General features: G+C 29.9%; 1 protein-coding gene across 1 annotated transcript in view; it reads left to right on the top strand.

Annotated features, from left to right (window-relative positions):
• MAPk-Ak2 (MAP kinase-activated protein kinase 2) overlaps positions 1 to 20222 on the top strand; it is a 54221-nt gene that overhangs the window by 31872 nt on the left and 2127 nt on the right. Inside the window, exons 2-6 of the mRNA XM_075298617.1 lie at positions 15818 to 16043; positions 16815 to 16954; positions 17046 to 17110; positions 17239 to 17445; positions 19788 to 20203. Coding sequence (XP_075154732.1) covers positions 15864 to 16043; positions 16815 to 16954; positions 17046 to 17110; positions 17239 to 17445; positions 19788 to 20203 — 1008 coding nt within the window. The 5' untranslated portion in view covers positions 15818 to 15863. The remainder of the gene's footprint in view (positions 1 to 15817; positions 16044 to 16814; positions 16955 to 17045; positions 17111 to 17238; positions 17446 to 19787; positions 20204 to 20222) is intronic.

Raw genomic sequence — 20222 nt, 5'->3', positions numbered from 1 at the left:
CGTATGGACTAACTTACAATTTAGAAGACGATGTTAAACAGTTTTAAGATACCTTGCCATCGGCAAGAATTACCACAACCCAAGTAATTCGATTGTGGATGACAGTCTTTAGTAGAAGTTTACAGGGTACATAAGATTCGGCCTGGCCGAACTTACGGCCGTATATACTTGTTAAAATTCTATACTAAACATAAGCTTTCAATGAGAACTAATTTATATTTACAACCAATTAATGTATCGTCTCGTGATACTGTACCCCACGTCATTTGTGTTTCTAGACTAAAGTCTGCCATAGAAATTTTATTTGTCAGACACAAATTGGGGAGAATTTAAATGTTCTACGTCTATCACAAATGTCTGTATTAGCCGCGATGAGCGGTCAAACATCCTCGACGATTTTTGTTGACTCATTGTGGAATATTTGTAAAATTTGCAACATCATCTCCAATGAATTGTATTTGCAATTATAATTTCGTTTGACAACTGCAAAGCCCCATTCAGCACTGAATAATAATGCAATTGGGAAATAGCTTGAAATTGTCGTCGTCACCATAGAGAATTAATAAAAGTTGTAAGGTCTTTCCATGCCATTTTAATTTTGTAATTGCCTTCAATGGCTTTAATAAACATTCAAAGAAATTCTCTGAAATACAAACTGTAGGAAAGAGAACTTGTAGGGTTTCTCCCATAGCTCTATGATAAAAATAAAATGCATTGATGCATGATGATGTCAGATGACGTCATCATGATTGCCCCAACTCTCAAATGCAGACACACACAGAAACCTCTTACTCAAATCTGTCTGTAAAGTTCTCTTTGATGTTTTCAACGCTTGCCGCATGATTCGTGTACTAATAGAAAATTTCGTTAAATATAACATGGATATTTAACGAAATTGGAAAATATAAGGTTTGTTCACGTACTTTTAAAATAAAAATTAGCATGTAAAAACTTAGCAAGAGAGTAATTCGCCCTCCATACTATACATTTTTGGGCCACTTTTTGTGGATTTTACACTGAAAAAAAGCTTACCCAGTTCCAAAGTTTTTTTTTTTTTTTTTAAATTAATTTATCTTGTATAGCTGAGTACTCTATGTTCACTTTTCAAGCTGAAAACTAGCTTGTTTTCACGATTACTTTTTTTAATTAATTAATTTAGAAATATAAAATTATTTGCAATCAATTTCTTGGATCTTTTCAATCCATTATTTGGCAAGACTCGATCAAAATATAATCGTCTTAATAAATATATTTGTACTTTTAATTTAGTGTTTTGGTGGAAAAAAAATCGAACATAGTACTCACCTTATTGATACCTTGCCAAAGAAGAGAGGAATTACACTACGGATACAAATTAGATGCAATTCTCTTTTAAATTTGGGGTTGCAAACTTCATACTGGAATTATTTCATTTTTCATGAATTATTTCATTTTTTGTCATCGTCTTAAATTAAAGTCCCTCATAAACATGTTAAACGGAATTTAAAATTTCAAGTTCAAGTAGAAATTATGTCATGTTTCAAAAAAACAAACGTCTTTAATCTTGGACAATTAATAAACCAGAACAATTTATTATTTCTTTAGCATTTAATTCAGATTATTTTAATAATTCATTTGACAAGAAAATTATATATACTAATGAAAAAAGGACAAAACAAACTATGTTAAAACTACTATGATTAAATTCAATTGGAAAAATCAAAGTGAATGTTCAGTATGCAACACTCCTCCTCATTCACTTCAAATTGCATTTCGCAGAAAAATAATTATGTTTGATAGGTGGTAGCGGTTTCGTTAGGAGATCTGCAATCATTTCATCGGTAGGACAATAGACACATTGTATTATTCCCTTTTTAGAAAGATCCTTTGTCATTTTATATTTTGTATCCATATGTTTAGTTTTAAAAGAAAATTTATCGTCAGTCACAAGTCGCAAACAACTTTGGTTGTCGTTAAATAGTTGAGTTGGCCCATTAACTGGTTGGCGAATGTCTTCGAGCAATTGTCGTATCCATTTGATTTCCTTTGCCGCTTCAGATAATGATATGTACTCAGACTCGCAAGTTGAACTTGCTACAAGTGACTGTTTTTGGCATGCCCAACTGATTGTTCCGCCGTTATAAAATAATACTCGGCCGCTGTTTGATTTTCTTTCAGATTTGTCCTCGGCCCAATTGGCATCAGCATATCCAACCAGATCTTGCTGATTTTTCTCGTTGCTAAGCATAATTTTATAGTTAGAATTTGTTTTCAAATATCTCAATACCCGCTTGCATTGTAACCAATCGTCATTAGTTGGCTTTGAGACCTTTTGAGCTAAAATGCTGACAGCAGCTGAAATGTCTGGCCTTGTATTAACAGAGATATATAGTAGATGTCCAATAAGCTTTCTATATAATGTATTGTTTTCAAGTAATTTTGATTCTTCGCCTTTTCCGTAACATAAATCCATTGGAGTATTTGCAGGCTTCGCTTCGAGCAATCCAAACTCTTCAACTGTTTTGTGGATATAGTGTGATTGGCCAATTTGAAAATTACCAGCCTTATCCCTAAAAATTTCTATACCCAAATAATATTTGAGAGTTCCTAAGTTTTTAGTCTCAAAGTGATCATTAAGTTGTTTTTGAATTTCATCAATTTCTCCTTGTGTATCACATGCAATTAAGATGTCATCAACGTGAACCACTATGTAGCATATACCATTATCAGTATATCTGACATACAGACAGGGATCATTTAAACTTTGAGTGAAATTTAACTTTTGGAGAACTTCATGAAGTGCATTATTCCAAGTCCTTGCAGCTTGTTTTAATCCATAAATGCTCTTCTTCAACAAACACACGAGCTCAGGGTTACCTGTAGTAAAGCCCTGTGGTTGCTTCATGTACAAAGTCTCCGTTAACTTGCCATTCAAAAATGCAGATTTCACATCAAGATGATTGACTACCATTTTCCTTTTTCCGGCAATCGAAAGGAAAACTCGCAAAGTGGTATGGTTCACTACGGGAGCAAAAACTTCATCGAAATCAACACCATATTTTTGTGAGAACCCTTTCATTATTCTCCTCCAAGAAATTATTTTGACAATTTCCATTTTCACTAACTGCTTCCTTGTTTTCTGAATCTATTCGGTTTGCAGCATTGCTAGTTTCACAATTATTGATTGCAATATCGAGACCTAACTCCTCCTCAATCAATAATTTGTTACTTGAAAAATTGTTCGTTTTATATTCAAGAGGATTTTCAAGAGCATCTTCAGTAAAATCTGTAAATAAAACGTCGCGACTTATGACAACACGATTCGTTTCTGGATTATAACAGCGAAATGATTTAGAATTTTGCTCATAACCAAGAAAAATCATTTCATTAGCTTTGTGATCCATCTTACGTCTTAAATGAGATGGTGTATGAACAAAACACTTTGAACCAAATACATGCATATTCTTCATTGATGGTTTATTTCCATACCAGAGTTCGTGGGGTGTAGCAGTTTTTGATCTAGTGAAAACTACATTCTGAATATTATTAGCCGTTGTTACTGCTTCTCCCCAAAATTTATTTGGAAGTTTCGCATCAATAAGTAAACATCTAGTCATCTCAATTAGGGTTCTATTTTTCCGTTCTGCTTTTCCATTTTGTTGAGGGGTGTACGGGGCCGTAAACTGATTTTCTATTCCTTCTGATTTTAGAAATTGGCTGAAACTTTTGCTAATGTACTCACCTCCTCTATCAGAACGTAAAACCTTAGGAACTCGACCAAACTTAGTGCGACATAAATTGACAAAATCTTTAAACATTGGTTCAACTTCAGATTTATGAGATATCAAACGTATGGTTGTGAAGCCGGAAAAATCATCTATGAATGTAACCAAATATCTCTTTCCTGATGGTGTACTTGTTTGCATTGGACCACATACATCCGTATGAATTAAATCCAGTGGTGCACATGACGTAGATACCGATTGTTTTGGAAATGGCAACCTTGTCATTTTGCCCTTAACACAAACATCACAAATTTCTTTTATACCGCAATCCACTATGTTAATGCCATCCACCATATTTTCTGAAAACATTTTTTTAATGGCGACTGGATCTCTGTGTCCTAACTTTCGATGCCATGTGTGAATACAGTTGGAGTTATGCTCCAAAATAGAGTTAACTGCATCAGTTTTTCGCAACATATACATATCGCCGTTGGCATCTGCTGTACCGATGTTACAATTTCCATAATTAATAAAACATCTGTTATTCTTGAATGAGACGTTATGGCCAGTTTTAGTCAATTGCCTCACAGATATTATATTTCCAACTAAACTTGGCGCATAAAGTACTTCTGTTAATCTTAGCTTGTTTACGACACCGTCGGTGCTAATCATTTCTATATCACCGCAACCAATTCCTTCTATAGCTATGGATTGTCCGTTAGCAACTTCTATAGAACTCTTGTAAGATTCATCCAAATTTTTAAAAAAATTCTTTTCGCTAACGGCATGTCGCGTTGCCCCTGAATCGATCAACCAAGACCATTTTACTTTCTCACCGATCTTGAACAAAAATTCCTCGTGGGTTTCATTATCAAATTTCTCTTCTGCTACATTTATTTTGTTCGATCCACTTCCATGCTTAGCCTTCCAAGTTTTGTACTTATAACAATTCTTCTTTTGATGTCCCGTCTTTTTACAAAAATAACACTCACCGACGCTCTTGTTCACTACTTTCAAAACAACATCACCTGTAGCATGAGAAAATCTTGTTCGTCGTTCATATTCAGCAATTACTCTTTGTTGAACTAAAGCAAAAGTAACTTCATCTTCCTTTCGGGACTCTAGAGAGGTTATAAGTGTGCCATATGTTTCTGGCAAACTACTCAGCAACATCGCTGCACTCCATTTGTCTGATAATGATTCTTCACCAACATCGCGTAATTTGGTAAACAGTTCGTTCATTGTATTGATGTGAGCAATAGCGTCTCCATCTTCATTGAGCTTTAAGCTGCAAATAGATCGCATTAAATAGACCTTGTTGGTTAAGGTATTCTTTTCGTGGTAATTTTTTAGGGCATCCCAAGTCGCTTTGGCAGTGTTTAAATTTCGGATATGTCCCAATTGATCGTCCATTACCAATAAACCGATTGTTCCTCTGGCTTCATCATCCCTGTACTCCCAGTTGTCAATTTCCGCTTTATTTTTTAAAATATTGTTTTCAACAATAGGCGTTGGACGAACTCCTTCAATCACATGCTTCCATAATCCTTGTTTGCGCAACAAAAGTTCTAATTTAAATTTCCATACCGCATAATTTTCGTTATTAAGTTTCGCTATCTTTGGCTTAGCATCCATCATTCTATAGATCTTGAAGTGATTCTTTTGAAACTTAAAATTCCTTTAAATCCTTACAAATCTGAATTAAACGTGTATCCTAAATGAAGTCTTCTGGGCCCATAACCTCTTGGACAATTAATAAACCAGAACAATTTATTATTTCTTTAGCATTTAATTCAGATTATTTTAATAATTCATTTGACAAGAAAATTATATATACTAATGAAAAAAGGACAAAACAAACTATGTTAAAACTACTATGATTAAATTCAATTGGAAAAATCAAAGTGAATGTTCAGTATGCAACATTTAAAATAAAATCTTGAAAGCCATATCCTATTATTGAATTATTTTCATCTTTATAGCCAGAATATAAAAATCATCGAATTTAAGGATATTTAAGAAATGGATCAGATATATCAAAGACAAGGTGGCCTTAGTTCAACGGAAGTTTGTTTTATAAGCATTTTAAAGTCGAAGCAACTACACAGAAAAAAAGTCTATTGTTAAAGTAATGCTAAAATTGCCTTACGTTTATGGCAAAACATATATTTTGTTTTACCCTGCCAACATTTTGACGATACTTCTGAGAATCCCCACCACGTCGAAAACAGTCGTATACGATATCCAAAACTCGCCACAAAAGTGCCGTTACTATTGAGAAGTTGTACCACGCCAAGTTACTTCAAAAAAGTATCGCAAGAGTGCAATTATTAGGTGCCTTATTAGGTAAATTTAGAACGACGCCAAAAAGAGCCCTTTCAAACTATTAGTAAAAGTGCATTTTAAGATAGTTGTAAAATAATCATTGTGGTTAAGTACAATACGATTGTTTAGATGTTTATTAATTTGAATAAAATTTTATAAATTATTCCAGGTATAACATTTATACGAATGAAAACACATTAAACATAATGCCTTAAAGAGGAACTATGTTTATTTATAAGTGGCAATTCTGCAATATTCGGCTGATGCTCCAGCGTTTTTACGAGTCTGTGGTAGCGATGAGGATGAAATGGAACTTTGAAATGCTGGCAGGGTCGTTAATTTTTACAAAAATGTCCCCAGTAATGAAATTTTCTTTATTTCAAGTTTGTCTCAAAAATTTTATGACCTAAAAAATTTATGACCACGAAAATTTTTCAAATTAAAATTTTAATTGAGTTTTAAAAAATATTTAATTAAAAATATAATTGATTCAACAATATTTTTAATTGAAACAAAAATCAATCACAAAAATTAATAGTATCAATTCATTTTTTAATTGGATCAATTATTTTTTAATTGACTTTCAATTAATTTTTTAATTGATTCTATCATTTCTGCGATTGAAGTCATTTCAATTAAAAATTAATTGGATCAATTAATTTGTATCATATGCGAATTTTTAAGGACATGACATCTTTAGACTTCCGACAATGTTTTTTTGCAGTGCATGTACTAGTAAGCTTTCGATTGAACATTTATTTGTTTATTTGCTTATTTGCTTATCTTCCGTCAATTGCCTCGAGCAATTACTAAAAGGAAATCAAAACAGTATGGCACAAACGGTATAAATTATGATTTATACTTTCAATTGTTCTGTTCAATAAAAATGTGTAATTTTCTTTCAATTGAATAAAAGTGCTAATTGAATTCACTGGTTATATATAGGTACAATGAAAACCCACATCTTTGGGCGCCATGGTGTGTCCAGAGATGTATTGACGCCATAAAGGGGGATTTAAAACCCCGTAGCAAGTCCATCGTGTATCGAAATCTCGTAGCAGGCACTTCAGGAATCAAAAAGACAGATAATTCAAAAAATAAATCCATGGGAAAACACAGAGAAAACAGTAGAGAGAATAATTTCATCCGACAAGTAATTTTATTTAGTTTTATTAAATATATTATGTACCATTTTTCGGCACACCCTAATATACGTACAGGAAATATAGCTATACTCAAAAAAAAAATGAACCATCTATTTTACTAAAGCCATTTTAACTTTATTTTAGTCCATAGAATTATTATGTCTGGAGAAAGTTTGCTTTACTTTAATATTTTTATACCCTGCTCCACACTGTGGAACAGGGTATTATAAGTTAGTGCATATGTTTGCAACACCCAGAAGGAGACGAGATAGACACATGGTGTCTTTGGCAAAAATGGTCAGGGTGGGCTCCTGAGTCGATATAGCCATGTCCGTCTGTCCGTGAACACATTTTGTAATCAAAGTCTAGGTCGCAGTTTTAGTCCAATCGACTTCAAATTTGGCACAAGTATGTGTTTTGGCTCAGAATAGATCCCTATTGATTTTGGAAGAAATCGGTTCAGATTTAGATATAGCTCCCATATATATATTTCGCCCGATATGGACTTATATGGCCCCAGAAGCCAGAGTTTTACCCTAATTGGCTTAAAATTTTGCACAAGAAGAACAATTAGTACTATAGTCAAGTGTGCCAAATTTCATTGAAATCGGTTCAGATTTGGATATAGCTCCAGTATATATCTTTCGCCCGATATGCACTAATACGGTCCCAGAAGCCAGAGTTTTACCCCAATTTGGTTGAAATTTTGAACTAGGAGTACAATTAGTAGTGTAGTCAAGTGTGCCAAATTTTATTGAAATCGGTTCAGATTTAGATATAGCTCCCATATATATCGTTCGCCCGATTTACACTCATATGACCACAGAGGCCAATCTTTGGCACCGATTTATTTGAAATTTTGCACTGGGAGTAGAATTAGCATTGTAGCTATGCGTGCCAAATTTGGTTGAAATCGGTTCAGATTTAGATATATCTCCCATATATAGCTTTCGCCCGATTTACACTCATATGACCACAGAGGCCAATTTTTTGCTCCGATTTAGTTGAAATTTTGCACAGGGAGTAGAATTAGCATTGTGGCTATGCGTGCCAAATTTGGTTGAAATCGGTTCAGATTTAGATATAGCTCCCATATATAGCTTTCGCCCGATTTACACTCATATGACCACAGAGACCAATTTTTTGATCCGATGTAGTTAAAATTTTGCACAGAGAGTAGAATTAGCATTGTAGCTATGCGTGCCAAATTTGGTTGAAATCGGTTCAGATTTAGATATAGCTCCCATGTATATGTTTTTCTGATTTCGACAAAAATGGTCAAAATACCAACATTTTCCTTGTAAAATCGCCACTGTTTAGTCGAAAAGTTGTAAAAATGACTCTAATTTTCCCAAACTTCTAATACATGTAAATCGAGCGCTAAATCATAAATAAACTTTTGCGAAGTTTCCTTAAAATTGCTTTACATTTAAATGTTTCCCATATTTTTATACCCTGCTCCACACTGTGGAACAGGGTATTATAAGTTAGTGCATATGTTTGCAACACCCAGAAGGAGACGAGATAGACACATGGTGTCTTTGGCAAAAATGCTCAGGGTGGGCTCCTGAGTCGATATAGCGATGTCCGTCTGTCCGTCTGTCCGTGAACACATTTTGTAATCAAAGTCTAGGTCGCAGTTTTAGTCCGATCGACTTCAAATTTGGCACAAGTATGTGTATTGGCTCAGAATAGATCCCTATTGATTTTGGAAGAAATCGGTTCAGATTTAGATATAGCTCCCGTATATATATTTCGCCCGATATGGACTTATATGGCCCCAGAAGTCAGACTTTTACCCTAATTTGCCTAAAATTTTGCACAAGAAGAACAATTAGCACTATAGTCAAGTGTGCCAAATTTTATTGAAATCGGTTCAGATTTACATATAGCTCCCATATATATCTTTCGCCCGATATGGACTAATACGGTCCCAGAAGCCTGAGTTTTACCCCAATTTGGTTAAAATTTTGCACAGGGAGTAGAATTAGCATTGTAGCTATGCGTGCCAAATTTGGTTGAAATCGGTTCAGATTTAGATATATCTCCCATATATAGCTTTCGCACGATTTACACTCATATGACCACAGAGGCCAATTTTTAACTCCGATTTAGTTGAAATTTTGCACAGGGAGTAGAATTAGCATTGGTGCAATGCGCGCCAAATTTGGTTGGAATCGGTTCAGATTTAGATATAGCTCCCATATATAGCTTTCGCCCGATTTACACTCATATGACCACAGAGGCCAATTTTTAACTCTGATTTAGTTGAAATTTTGCACAGGGAGTAAAATTAGCATTGTTGCTATGCGTGCCAAATTTGGTTGAAATCGGTTCAGATTTAGATATAGCTCCCATATATATGTTTTTCTGATTTCGACAAAAATGGTCAAAATACCAACATTTTCCTTGTAAAATCGCCACTGCTTAGTCGAAAAGTTGTAAAAATGACTCTAATTTTCCTAAACTTCTAATACATATATATCGAGCGATAAATCATAAATAAACTTTTTCGAAGTTTCCTTAAAATTGCTTCAGATTTAAACGTTTCCCATATTTTTTTACTAACATTGTGTTCCACCCTAGTGCATTAGCTGACTTAAATTTTGAGTCTATAGATTTTGTAGAAGTCTATCAAATTCTTCCAGATTGAGTGGTATTTAAATGTATGTATTTGGGACAAACCTTTATATGTAGCCCCCAACACATTTGACGGATGTGATATGGTATCGAAAATTTAGATCTACAAAGTGGTGCAGGGTATAATATAGTCGGCTTCGCCCGACTTTAGACTTTCCTTACTTGTTTTGCGTACATTAGTTAATTATCGTAAATAAAACAAGTATATACAGCAGTACGTTCGGCCGGGCCGAATCTTAAATACGCACCACCATGAACCAAATATTATAGATTCCTTTGAAATTTCATGGGGGTTTTATGATAGATATAAACTACGATTTTTATCGGCAGATCGGTCTTATGGGGGCTATACCAAAACATGGACCGGTACTCATCGTTTTCGGCACACCTCTTTATGGTCTTAAAATACTTCTAGATTTTAAATTTCAAGTAAATTAGATAAAAACTACGGTTTCTAGAAGCGCAAGAAGTAAATTCGGGAGATCGGTCTATATGAGGGCTATACCAAAACATGGATCGATACTCACCATTTTTGGCACACCTCTTTATGGTCCCAAAATTTCCAATTTCAGACAAATTGAATAAAAATTAAGGAATCTAGAAGCCCAAGAAGTAAAATCGGGAGATCGGTCTATATGAGGGCTATACCAAAACATGGACCGATACTCACCACTTTCGGCACATCTCTTTATGGTCCTAAAATACCTCCACATTTCCAATTTCAGACAAATTGAATAAAAATTAAAGAATCTAGAAGCCCGAGAAGTTTGTGCAAAATTTCAGCACGATTGCTTCATTATTGAAAACTGATTACAATAGACAGGCAGACAGACGGACATCGTTATATCGTTTTAGAATTTTCCCTGATCAAGAATATATATATACTTTATATAGTCGGAAATTCGGAAATGCCCATAGACATAAATATAAATCGATATTTCGATGTGTTACAAACGGAATGACAAACTTATTACACCCCCGTCACCATTCTATCTATGATGGTGGGTATAAAAAGGGGGGAAATTAAACTTCGTATGGCACTAAAGACATTCTTGCAATTTTGAACTCCAATTTTTTCCTTCAAACTACAACATTTCTTTAACAAGTGAAACAAAATTATGGCTAATAAATTTTTTTGAATTTGTCAATAAATATTTAATTATTTTTGTGATATCGGCGTCACGTCGGCGTTAGTAATACTGTCTAGTTAAAATTTTCTAAAAATAATCTAAATTTTCTAAAATGAACGAAAAATGTTCTTCCTGGTGGGTTCACTATTTTTCAGTGTATATAGCGTATGTATGAATATATGTATGTATCCTATCATCATTTTGCACAACTTCTGAAGGACTACAATTTTTTTCAGCACATGACATATTGACCTTCATGTGAAGTGACGTACAATGTTTATGACACCTCCTACTTACAAACCCTATGGCCATTTCTCAAAAAGACATGACATTGAAATGCGCATGAAAAAGACCTGTTGCACTCCCAACAAAACGAGGAGAAAATGAGAGAAGGAAAAGTGATAAATAGGAAATGACATTGTGGAAAAATGGTTCAAATAAATGGAAGTAATTACCTAATATGGAAATGGAATACAATTTCCCAAGAAAAGCCCACCAGTTGGAAACAAATACATACGTTTTAAGTAATAAATCGTAATTTCGTAATAATTATTGTTTCTTATATTTAGTATGCGAATACATTTGGGGCAAATAGTTTGAAAGGAAGATAACCGAAATAAAAACAGTTCATAAATTCCGTAAAAGATAATGAAATTAAAAAATAATAATACTTGTTTTTTTGTTTGTATTTAACATGCAAAACGGCAATTCTATATATTCAAATTAAAATCCTGTATACGAGGGTTGCCTTTTATATATTGAGATTAGAGAATAAAAACAAATGTTAATCATCGAAAATCGCTTTATTGTCGAAGAAACATGCATTCTGAATACATTAACCACTTCTTCAGACGTCGAATTTCGACTGATGTTTACTTTAGGGCTCATATGCGTAAATCCATTATTCATTACCTGTCACGATGTTATAGACTTGTTTTAAAGAACCGCGATCTTATTTTTGGAGCATTTCTTCCGACCAATCGACACGAACCTTTTTTCAGCGATTAAGAAATTGTGTGGGATCCAACCACGGTCGCCACAGTTGGTAGAATTCTACCAAAAATGGTAGATTTTTACTGTTTGGTAGATTGGTGGGATCCAACCACGGTTGCCACAGTTGGTAGAATCCTACCAAAAATGGTAGATTTTTTACTGTTTGGTAGATTAGTAGAATTCTTGATGTTATGGTAGATTTTGCAAATTTTGACAATATTTTCTATAGAAATAAAGTTTTGACAAAATGTTGTATTGAAATAAAATTTACACAAAATTTTCTATAGAAATGAAATTTTGACAAAATTTTCTATAGAAATAAAATTTTGACAAATTTTTTTATTGAAATAAAATTTTGACAAAATGTTTTATAGAAATAAAATTTTGAAAAAAAAAAATTCTATAGAAATGAAATTTTGAAAAAAAAAATCTATAGAAATAAAATTTTGATAAAATTTTCTATAGAATTAAAATTTTGACAAAATTTTCTACAGAAATAAAATTTTGACAAAGCTTTCTATAGAAATAAAATTTTGACCAAATTTTCTATAGAAATAAAATTTTGACAAAAATCACAATAAAACTAAAATATTGATAAAAATTTTCTATAGAAATAAAATTTTGACAAAATTTTCTATAGAAATAAAATTTTGACAAAAATTACAATAAAACTAAAATTTTGACAAAATTTTCTATAGAAGTAAAATTTTGACAAAAATTACTATAAAACTAAAATTTGGACAAAATTTTCTATAGAAATAATATTTTGAAAAAATGTTTTATAGAAATAAAATTTTGACAAAATTTTCTATAAAAATAAAATTTTGACAAAATTTTCTATAGAAATAAAATTTTTACAAAACTTTCTATAGAAATAAAATTTTGACAAAATTTTCTATAGAAATAAAATTTTGACAAAATTTTCTATAGAAATAAAATTTTGACAAAATTTTCTATAGAAATAAAATTTTGACAAAATTTTCTATAGAAATAAAATTTTGACAAAATTTTCTATAGAAATAATATTTTGAAAAAATGTTTTATAGAAATAAAATTTTGACAAAATTTTGTAAGAAAAAAATTTTGGCAAAAATTTCTATAGAAATAAACTTTTAACAAAATTTTCTATAGAAATAAAATTGTAACAAAATTTTCTATAGAAATAATATTTTGAAAAAAAGTTTTATAGAAATAAAATTTTGAACAAAAATTTCGACGAAATTTTCTATAAAAATAAAATTTTTTATAGAAATAAAATTTTGACAAAATTTTCAATAGAACTAAAATTTTGACACAATTTTCTACAGGAATAAAATTTTGACAAAATTTTCTATATAAATAAAATTTTGAAAAAGAATTCTCTACAGAAATAAAATCTTGACAAAATTTTCTACAGATGATTTTTTTGTTTGGTAGAATTTTCTCCAAATTGTGGTAAATTTTTTGTGGCTCGAGTGGCAACCGTGGATCCAACGCGAAAAAATTTGTTAACGGTCAACTGTTCATGCAATCTCAATCTCACGATATGTGGCAAAAAAATTGAATTAAGTTCATCGATGCATTGTTGTTGAGTTATTTCACGTCGAATGTTGTAAAAAATAATCGCTACCTACACTCAAAAAAATTTGTACTCTCTATTTCACTAAAGTCAATTAAACTTTGTTTTAGTTCATGGAGTTATTATGTTTGGAGAAAGTTTCCTTTACTCTAATAAATTTTTGTGTACGTTAGTTAAATTACTAAAAAAACTGGAAAAAATTATATACAAATTAAGCATAAAGATTTACTAAATTCGTATTTCTCACAAAATAATTCATTATTTCTTTAAATTTGTAAATTTTACTACAAATGCGTCTATCATGAACTTCGTATGTCACTAAAGATACTCCTCCAATTTTGAACTCCAATTTTTTCCTTCAAACTACAAATTTTTCTTTAAAGATGAGTATTAAGTTCGAGTTTAGCCGCTAAAATCGTCCTTTTTCCACTAAAGTGAAAACTAAATCAGTAAAAAAAGGCATAAAATCATACATATTTGTTGCAGATTTAATTATAACTTGATTGGGAATAGCCCAAAGCAAATTTTCACAAAGTTTGTGTTCCTTAAAATGGATTATTAAAGAAAAGTAATCGTGAAAAAATGACGATTTTTGCGGCTTAAGGTGGGTATTAAGTTCGAGTTTAGCCGCTAAAAACGTCATTTTTCACGATTACTTTTCTTTATTAATAATTTATTTTAAGGAACACAAACTTTGTGAAAATTTGCTTTGGGCTTTTCCCCATCAAGTTATAATAAAATTTGCAACAAATATGTATAATTTCATGCATTTTTCTTACTGATTTAGTTTTCACTTTAGCGATTTTAGCGGCTAAACTCGAACTTAATACTCACCTTTAACTCGAACTTAATACCCACCTTAACATGCGAAAAAAATTAATTATGTCTAATACATTTTCTTGAATTTGTCGAAAAATATTTACTTATTTTTGTGATACCGGCGTGATTCCAGCCTTTGTAATACTGTTTAGTTAAAATTTTCTAAAAATATTCAACATTTTCTAAAATTAATCAAAAGTTTTCTTCCTGGTGGGTTCATTGCTTTTTTCAATATATATATATATATATATATATATATATATATATATATATATATATATATATATATATATATATATATATATATATATATATATATATATATATATATATATATATATATATATATATATATATATATATATATATATATATATATATATATATATATATATATATATATATATATATATATATATATATATATATATATATATATATATATATATATATATATATATATATATATATATATATAAATTTCTATAATTAAATTTGATTAACAAAATAATTGATTTCTTCCAGCACCTTTGATTCATTATTAATTAATAAATTTAATTGAGATAATCAATTATTTATTGTATTTTTTCTAATTATTTTTCCTCTAGATCAAATCCTTGTAATTTTGCAAGAGGTTATACTTTCTTATGGAATTATAATTAGTTGGATTTTTCTTGAAATTTTAATGACAATTAAATTAACCACACAACTTTAAAGCACTTCCAAAAACGCCCTTCCAAAGATGTTCTTTATTTTAACTACACAGGATGTTATTTTAATTAAATTTTTTATAACTCGCTTTTTTCATATTTGTAATGGGCAATTTTAACTTTTTTGTTTCTAATAAGTGAGAAACAGAGTAAGAATAAATCAAATGGTACAAATTATTTAAATTTTGTCGAAAAAAATATTGAATCTATTCTACAAAAATTGCGAAATTTTAAAACGTTACATACAAGCGTAAAAATTCATTACAAATCGTAAAATACAAAATTTATTTATTTGTAAAATATCACAAAAATTTTAATTCACATTCAAAACACTGAATTCGGTTTACACTTTCAGAAGCGATTCAGTGCAACGGCTGTTGAAATGGTGGACATCCGTCCTATGACAAGCCCATGTTAAATGCATCGCTTCTGCGTCAATTTTGCACCACTTTTGGATCCAAAAGAACACTACTGTTTTTGCTGGGATGTTGAAATAATATTTTATCAAATTAAAATATTAATTGATATTTTAATTAAAAATGTAAAATATTTTCAATAATTTTTTTAATTGACTTTATTTTTTAATTTATTAACTTAAAAAATCGTTTCGGAGCAAAATATTATTTATAATGTATTATATAGTTTGGATGCATAATCCAATATTAACAATTATATAAAAACAAATATTAAATAATAATTATTTCATATATTTATATATTTTTATACAAAACAAAATTATTTGTAAAAATTTATTTCATGAACAATTATTCATTTTTTGCTACTTTGTTTACAGAACCATATAAACCTAATTCACGACGGATCCGAGCCACAACACTGCAATGTTTAAAATGGCGAAGCCACCAATGAGCCAAGGCTCAGCCTTGCAGCATCACAGACAGCCAAAATCCTCACCATTGGTGGATGATTATGAAATTTCTAATACAGTCTTGGGTCTGGGCATAAACGGAAAAGTCGTTCAGTGCACAAGTCGCAAGTCAAACCAAAAATATGCATTAAAGGTATGTTAAATAGAATTTAATGAAGAAAAGAAGAGAATTATCCAGCAAAACACGGGTAAATAGTTAAGGTTAATAACTGCTTAGCAAGAACATTTGTGCCATACATTCAGCAATACCGCATGCTTGAGAATAATGGTCTACATCCATCCATTATTCTCAAGCATAAAATTTTGAGAAAATTTTCTATAGAAATAAAATTTTGACAAAATTTTCTATAGAAATAAAATTTTGACAAAATTTTCTATAGAAATAAAATTTTGACAAAATTTTCTAAAGAAATAAAATTTTGACAAAATTTTCTATAGAAATAAAATTTTGACAAAATTTTCTATAAAAATAAAATTTTGACAAAATTTTCTATAGAAATAAAATTTTGAAAAAATTTTCTATAGTAATAACATTTTAAAAAAAAATTTCTATATAAATAAAATTTTGAAAAAATTTTCTATAGAAATAAAATTTTGACAAAATTTTCAATGGAAATAAAATTTTGACAAAATTTTCTATACAAATAAAATTTTGACAAAATTTTATATAGAAATAATATTTTGACAAAATTTTATATAGAAATAATATTTTGACAAATTTTTCTATAAAAATAAAATTTTGACCAAAACACATTTAAATGGATGGTTTTATTTAATTCTGATTACAATCCCTACTTTTAGTTTAAAAGATTTTGTATGTGATCCACATCGATATGGCTCGACAAGTCTAAACATTCCCTTTTTTAACTTATTTTTATTAATTTCATATAAAATATCGTTCCAGGTCCTATTAGATAGTCCAAAAGCAAGACGTGAAGTTGACCTACATTGGCGTGTTAGCGGCTGTCGTCACATTGTTAATATAGTTGATGTCTATGAGAACACCTATGCCGGCAATAAATGTCTTCTGGTAGTAATGGAATGGTGAGTGCAGCAAATAGACAAAGCAATTAGTTTGCAATAGAATTGTGTAAAAATAAATTAAAATATTAACATGTTATCTTTTTTCATTCAGTATGGAAGGTGGTGAATTATTTCAACGTATACAAGATAACGAGGATGGTGCATTCACAGAAAGGGGTAATAGATAAAATGATCAAATTTACTCAGCCAGAATCTTATCATTATTAGAATTATCAATGTTTGCCTTTGCGTTTTGAACTCCATTTTAATGTATGGCATTTCCTATCTTTCTCTCTTTCAAACAGAGGCAGCCCAAATTATGCATGAAATATGCGTAGCTGTTCAATATCTGCACAGTCGTGATATCGCTCATAGAGATTTGAAACCAGAAAATTTATTATATACATCACCGAAACCAAATGGAATATTGAAATTAACAGATTTTGGTTTTGCCAAAGAGACATTGATAAAGGATACGCTGCAGACGCCATGTTATACACCCTACTATGTCGGTAAGTATAAGCAAACGCACACGTAGAAATATTCAATATTTCTGTTATCTAATCCCAAATTAAAATCTTCTCAATCTCTGTCTTCGTTATTTACACTTAAAAACAAGTGAACTATATTGCACTAAAGCCAATTTAATTATATTTTAGTTCACGGAATTATTAGGTTTGGAGAAAATTTCTTTGACTTTTATATTTTTTTGCGTAGATTAGATAAATTAAATGAAAAAAATTGTATGGACATTTCGATTCGAATGCAACATTCTCGAAATTGATTGCAAACTATGAAGGACACTGTCATAACTTTTGCATACCGGACCACGGTTGCCACTCATGCCAAAAATAATGTACGAAAATTTAAGGGAAATTTTACCAAGAATCCACCAAATTTAAAAACTCTTATTTTGAAGTTGTTGATCAAATTTCTTTGGTCAGTGTAAAAAAAGTTTTTTCTTCTAATGAAATGTTTTATTATTTTATTTCATTATATATTACGATATTATGAACGAATTTATCTTGCACTAACAAGGGAAAGTTACTACTTCTACAAAAAGGTAAATTAAATTAGTGAATTTATAGAAAATTTTGTTAAAATTTTATTTCTATAGTAAATTTTGCCAAAATTTTATTTGTATAGTAAATTTTGTCAAAATTTTATTTCTATAAAAAATTTTGTCAACATTTTATTGCTATAAAAAATGTTGTCAAAATTTTATTTCTATCGAAAATTTTGTTAAAATTTTATTTCTATAGAAAATTTGGTCAAAATTGTATTACTCTAGAAAATTTTGTCAAAATTTTATTTCTATAGAAAATTTTGTCAAAATTTTATTTCTATACAAAATTTTGTCAAACTTTTAATTCTATAGAAAATTTTGTCAAAATTTTATTTCTGTAGAAAATTTTGTCAAAATTTTATACCGATACAAAATTTTGTCAAAAGTTTATTTCTCTAGAAAATTTTGTCAAAATTTTATTTCTGTAGAAAATTTTGTGAATTTTTCTTCTACAGAAAATTTTGTCGTAATTTTATTTTTATAGAAAATTTTGTCAAAATTGTATTGCTATAGAAAATGTTGTCAAAATTTTATTTCTATAGAAAATTTTGTCAAAATTCTATTTCTAAAGAAAATTTTGTCAAAATTTTATTTCTGTAGAAAATTTTGTCAAAATTTTATTTGTATAGAAAATTTTGTGAATTTTTCTTCTACAGAAAATTTTGTCGTAATTTTATTTTTATAGAAAATTTTGTCAAAATTTTATATCGATACAAAATTTTTTCAAAATTGTTTCTTTAGAAAATTTTGTCAAAAATTTATTTCTATAGAAAATTTTGTCAAAAATTTCTATAGAAAATTTGTCAAAATTTTATTTCTATAGAAAATTTTGGCAAAATTCTATTTCTATACAAAATTTTGTCAAACTTTTAATTCTATAGAAAATTTTGTCAAAATTTTATTTCTGTAGAAAATTTTGTCAAATTTTATATCGATACAAAATTTTGTCAAAATTGTTTCTATGTTATAAAAAATTTTGTCAAAAGTTTATTTCTATAGAAAATTTTGTCAAAATTTTATTTCTATAGAAAATTTTGTCAAAATTTCATTTCTCTAGAAAATTTTGTCAAAATTTTATTTCTGTAGAAAATTTTGTGAATTTTTCTTCTACAGAAAATTTTGTCGTAATTTTATTTTTATAGAAAATTTTGTCAAAATTGTATTGCTATAGAAAATGTTGTCAAAATTTTATTTCTATAGAAAATTTTGTCAAAATTCTATTTCTATACAAAATTTTGTCAAAATTTTATTTCTATAGAAAATTCTCTCAAAATTTTATTTCTATAGAAAATTTTGTAAAAATTTTATTTCTATAGAAGATTTTGTCAAAATTGTTTTTCTATAGAAAATTGTAGTAACTCTTAGGTGGGGATGAATATTTTGCAAACACAAAACGTCAAAAATTCTACCAATCTGCCAAATGGCACAATCTTTTGGGAGAAAAGGTAGTATAACACCAAGGCAACATATTTTTTTCCCCAAACGAAAAAATATATCATGTCGAAACGTCGTATACACTCAACTAAGGCCATTTCTCACGAGTTGCCTCCAGTTATTCCATCAGTATATGTATAACTGCTCCAACTGCTTTCATTTAAAATTTTAGAGTCGAAAATTTCCTAGCTCAGAAGGCTATAGTATTAGGTTCTCTTTATTTACAATCCATAGATTTTCGTTGAATTCTTTATACATATGCTAAGCATGCAGATAGCAAATGTTATGAATTAGTAGTCATATTTTTAAGTGAATTCGTATTTTATATTTTTATGGAATTATTTTGTATTTCAGCTCCTGAAGTTCTGGGTCCTGAAAAATACGACAAAAGCTGCGACATTTGGTCCTTAGGAGTTATAATGTACATATTGCTTTGTGGCTTCCCACCATTTTACAGCAATAATGGTTTGGCCATATCGCCAGGAATGAAAAAACGTATACGAACTGGTCAATATGATTTCCCTAATCCTGAATGGAAAAATGTTAGCCAATCGGCCAAAGACTTAATCAAGGGTATGCTGAATGTTGATCCCAGCAAACGTTTAACCATCGAAGAGGTTATGCGTAACAAATGGATTGCCCAATATACAGAAGTTCCACAAACTCCCCTTTGTACAGGACGTATGCTAAAAGAGGGTGAAGAAACATGGCCCGAAGTACAAGAAGAAATGACTAGATCTTTGGCCACAATGCGAGTGGATTACGATCAGGTGAGTTATGGCTAAGTAA

Source organism: Haematobia irritans, chromosome 3 (assembly GCF_050003625.1).
Source record: "Haematobia irritans isolate KBUSLIRL chromosome 3, ASM5000362v1, whole genome shotgun sequence".
In the NCBI taxonomy this organism is placed as follows: domain Eukaryota; kingdom Metazoa; phylum Arthropoda; class Insecta; order Diptera; family Muscidae; genus Haematobia; species Haematobia irritans.
Note: the sequence above shows the minus strand (reverse complement) of the source record. Positions and strands in the feature narration are given on the sequence as shown.